Source organism: Octodon degus, unplaced genomic scaffold (genome assembly GCF_000260255.1).
Source record: "Octodon degus isolate 3935 unplaced genomic scaffold, OctDeg1.0 scaffold00250, whole genome shotgun sequence".
Taxonomy (NCBI): domain Eukaryota; kingdom Metazoa; phylum Chordata; class Mammalia; order Rodentia; family Octodontidae; genus Octodon; species Octodon degus.
This window is the reverse complement of record NW_004524826.1, coordinates 1280546-1284006: the sequence shown is the minus strand read 5'-3', so window position 1 is coordinate 1284006 and position 3461 is coordinate 1280546. Positions and strand designations below refer to the sequence as shown.

At 44.1% G+C, this 3461-nt stretch overlaps 1 protein-coding gene across 1 annotated transcript in view; it reads right to left on the bottom strand.

The window, feature by feature from the left end:
• Positions 1-3461, bottom strand: part of Mpzl1 (myelin protein zero like 1) — a gene marked incomplete at its 5' end in the record, with an annotated part of 69213 nt that overhangs the window by 9386 nt on the left and 56366 nt on the right. Inside the window, 2 exons of the mRNA XM_023706322.1 lie at positions 335-437; positions 2833-2965. Of these exons, the coding sequence (XP_023562090.1) occupies positions 335-437; positions 2833-2965 (236 nt within the window). The remainder of the gene's footprint in view (positions 1-334; positions 438-2832; positions 2966-3461) is intronic.

Below are 3461 nucleotides of genomic sequence, written 5' to 3'. Positions count from 1 at the left end.
ATATATTTCATTAGCATTTGTTTCCACAAACAATTAAGAAAGAATTTCTTATAGTTGTAGACTGCCCTCTGAGCCATTTCCTAATTCCACTTGGGCTGAGTGAACCATAGTTTAGTGATGTTTGGTGGTAACTTGGACTCAGGCCAGGTGCTTCTCCACATGTTTCCTCAGACCAGCCCTTTAACTGCCCTGTCTCCCTCCCTTTCCTCCTGCCTGTCTGTCTGTCTGTTCATCTGTCTCTCTCATAGCTCAGCACTCTTTCTTGTACTCAGAAAGCGACAAGGCCCCACACCGCAGGGCCCAGGGCAGAGGACAGAACCGCCTTGGCCATTACCTGGTGCGATCCGGAAGGCAGACTCCTTACTAGACCCTGTGTATCAGGGGGAGACTTCTGTGGAGCCTGCTTAACTGGTGACAAGCTCTCCGATGTACTGCAGCTGATGGATTGGCAATTTGGAGAACAAATGTAAAAAAGAAAAAAAAAAAAAAAAGAAAGAAATTAAATGGGAAAAAAGTACAGAGATACAAGGGATTAGGTACGGTGAAACAGCAGCTGTATAAAAACAGAAGACACAAAACCACAGGTATAAAAATGGCCACCTTTTTTTGGCTTACATAACTTAAAGCTATTTTGCATCCCTAACACCCATTTGTTCCTCTAAGCCAATGAACTTATCACTGGTGGTGGCAAAAGAATCCATGTAGGACCCTCTCCCCCAGCTTCCAGCAGCAGCGCTGAGATTCTTGCCACGAGACACATTTACCCTTCAGCCACATTACCTTTTCTCCCTGCCAATCCTCCTTTGAGGTAAAGTTTTAAAGGAGTTAGTTCTACCTTCTTAAAGGCAATTTTTCTTTATGGTCATCAAAGGTGAGTATTTTTTGAACGTTTTTGAAAAATTACAGGCACAGGGCCAAGTTCACAGTCTCAGAGCCGTCTAGTATTGGCCTGTATCATTTTCCCTATTCTCTAGTTCTCATGTTTTGTTTCTATCATAGCTCAACTGAACACTCCCAAAACAAAATACAAAAGAGGACTCCAAAACAAACCAAATAGGAAGTCATAAATAATGAGACTGGAACCGAACTTCTTCGGGGGAGAGGGAATCTTGGACAGAAAGCACTTTCATCAATAAATCAGGACCCTGAATGCCAGGAAGTAATTCATTTGTGATTTTTCTACTGAGATGTGTCATTACTGCACCTTCAAGCCTTTATTATGATCAAAGCTTAAGAGTTTGGCAAGGACCACACTTAAAGTATCATTAAGGCCAAACACACCAGGCCTTCTGCCAACTGCTCTTTGAGGTGGTAGCTACAAACCCTGAGCCAAGATGGCTTGATTATTCTAACATTAGAGGGCCATAATCATTGATAATGAAGTTCATGTATGAAGAAACACACGCGCACACACATATAACAGAATTTTACATGAAGAACATGTATATTCAGATGAACCTGGTTTCACCTGGATATTCTACTCGACATGTTTCCCAGACAATGACGTGACACATCTGGGGACATACTGTACTACCTACTGGGCACAGCTAGTCAGTTAATTGTCCACAAGGTAAGCAGATGATACATACACATGAATAGTAACACCAACAGGCAATGTGATTAGTTACCATGTGTCTACTGGGAGTGGAAAGGAGATCTGGCCCTGTTACAGTGCCAGTGTCTTCTACGTCAGCTTTTCTTGAGAAGTGGAAGATAAGCAGGACCTGACCCCAGCACAGCAAGGCAGATAAGCACGGGAGGGGGGAGAAAACCAAAGTAAGAAGCTCAGCGCTCATGATGCCATGCAGGATTCCAAGCAGCACTTCTAGGCCCCTCCATTAACCCCAAAGCAAGAAGTGCAGACTGGCATGTTGCCACCCTGAATTAGTGTCATGTGGAAAACTAACACTTGGCTATGTTTAATCACAGAACACGCACCATGCAGGGAGCAGCAATCAGCAGAACAAGGCTCTCTAGGCAAGTATTATCTGAACTCAAACACTCAGACTTGTTCAAACACAGCACTCCTCAGAACCCTGCATCAGCAGGGCCAAAAGTTAGAGGTTCCCACCATCCACTAGCAAGAGAACTGGGGCAGTCCTCTCCATGCGCAGTGGCAATGGGATGGTCACAGGTGGACTGCACACCTGTCACACTGCCTATGTTATGGCAACTGAATCAGCACCCACCCTGTGATTACTACGGGAGCTCTCCAATGATTATATGTGTTAGCATTCCAGTAGGAACAGGGAGACAGTGCTATAAGCAGACACACACCCTAAGCTAAAAGATGTCCCTTCTCAGAAGCCATGAACAAAACACAAACTGGCATTTCCTTATCGCAGGTACATGGTGCTAACTTTTACAGACAGCAATGTGGGTGAACCTAGCCAACAATGCAATGCTTAAGATTGGATTGCGGGGGAACTACGAAAAAAGAAGCCCTTCACCATCTCATTGGGCCATGTGGGAGTTTATTAGCACAACATCTTCATTAGGGTTTTACGTTTACCCAGCCACAATGAAGAACCTGAGACGATTAGCATCAAGAGACCAAAAACTCTTAAAATGGGAAAGTGACATTTGTGGTTGAGGGACACTAACTGCAGGTGGATGGTCCTGCAGCAGAGCACCCAGGCTGCTGAGCAGTTCACTTCACCAAACCTAAAAAGCAAACCGTCACCCAGTGATTATTGTCACTTTCCCCCTTGAAGAGCAGGCCGCTGATTTCTGCTCGCCTCTGGAGGTGAAAGCCAACAGTACATAACTTCACAATCCTTCTTCCATAAAGCTGATTTCTTTACCCTCGTCCCCTGGAAGGGCGTTTCTTACCCAGTATAATCCCGTTTAGCGTTTTTCCGTCGATAGAGCACAGCCAGGATCATGCTGATGAAGAGAATGAGCCCTAAGACCACGGCAGACACTATGCCCACCACCACTGAAACTGGAACCACAGGCAGGTTCTCTAGATGGAAAGAACAAAACAGCAGTAAAGCAAACTACTACAGGAAAAAGAAACAAAACTTTTACTTTATTCTCCTCTCCCTCTAGACCATAGATACTAGTACTTAACTGGTAACACATGAATTTTTTTTTTTTTTTTTTTTTTTTTTTTGTGGAACTGGGGATTGAACTCAGGCCCTTGCGCTTGCCAGGGAAGCCCTTATTCCACTGAGCCATCCCCCCGGCCCCAACACATGAATATTAACCGAAAAAGAATGAAATGCAGAACCAAGTATTTTTTCACCCACAATCCTCATCAATGTTTTAACAATCAAAGCAAAAGTGGAACTGTGAATTCCTACTGGTCCACTCTCTGACAGAGCAGAGTCTGTATCAAGATAAGACACCACAATTAAGACTCAGGACATATGAGAACTTGTACTGTAACGTAATGTAACTCGGTAGTGTCCCAAAATTTTCTGATCAAGAAGATTATGGGGCCAAAGAGGAAAGTGATC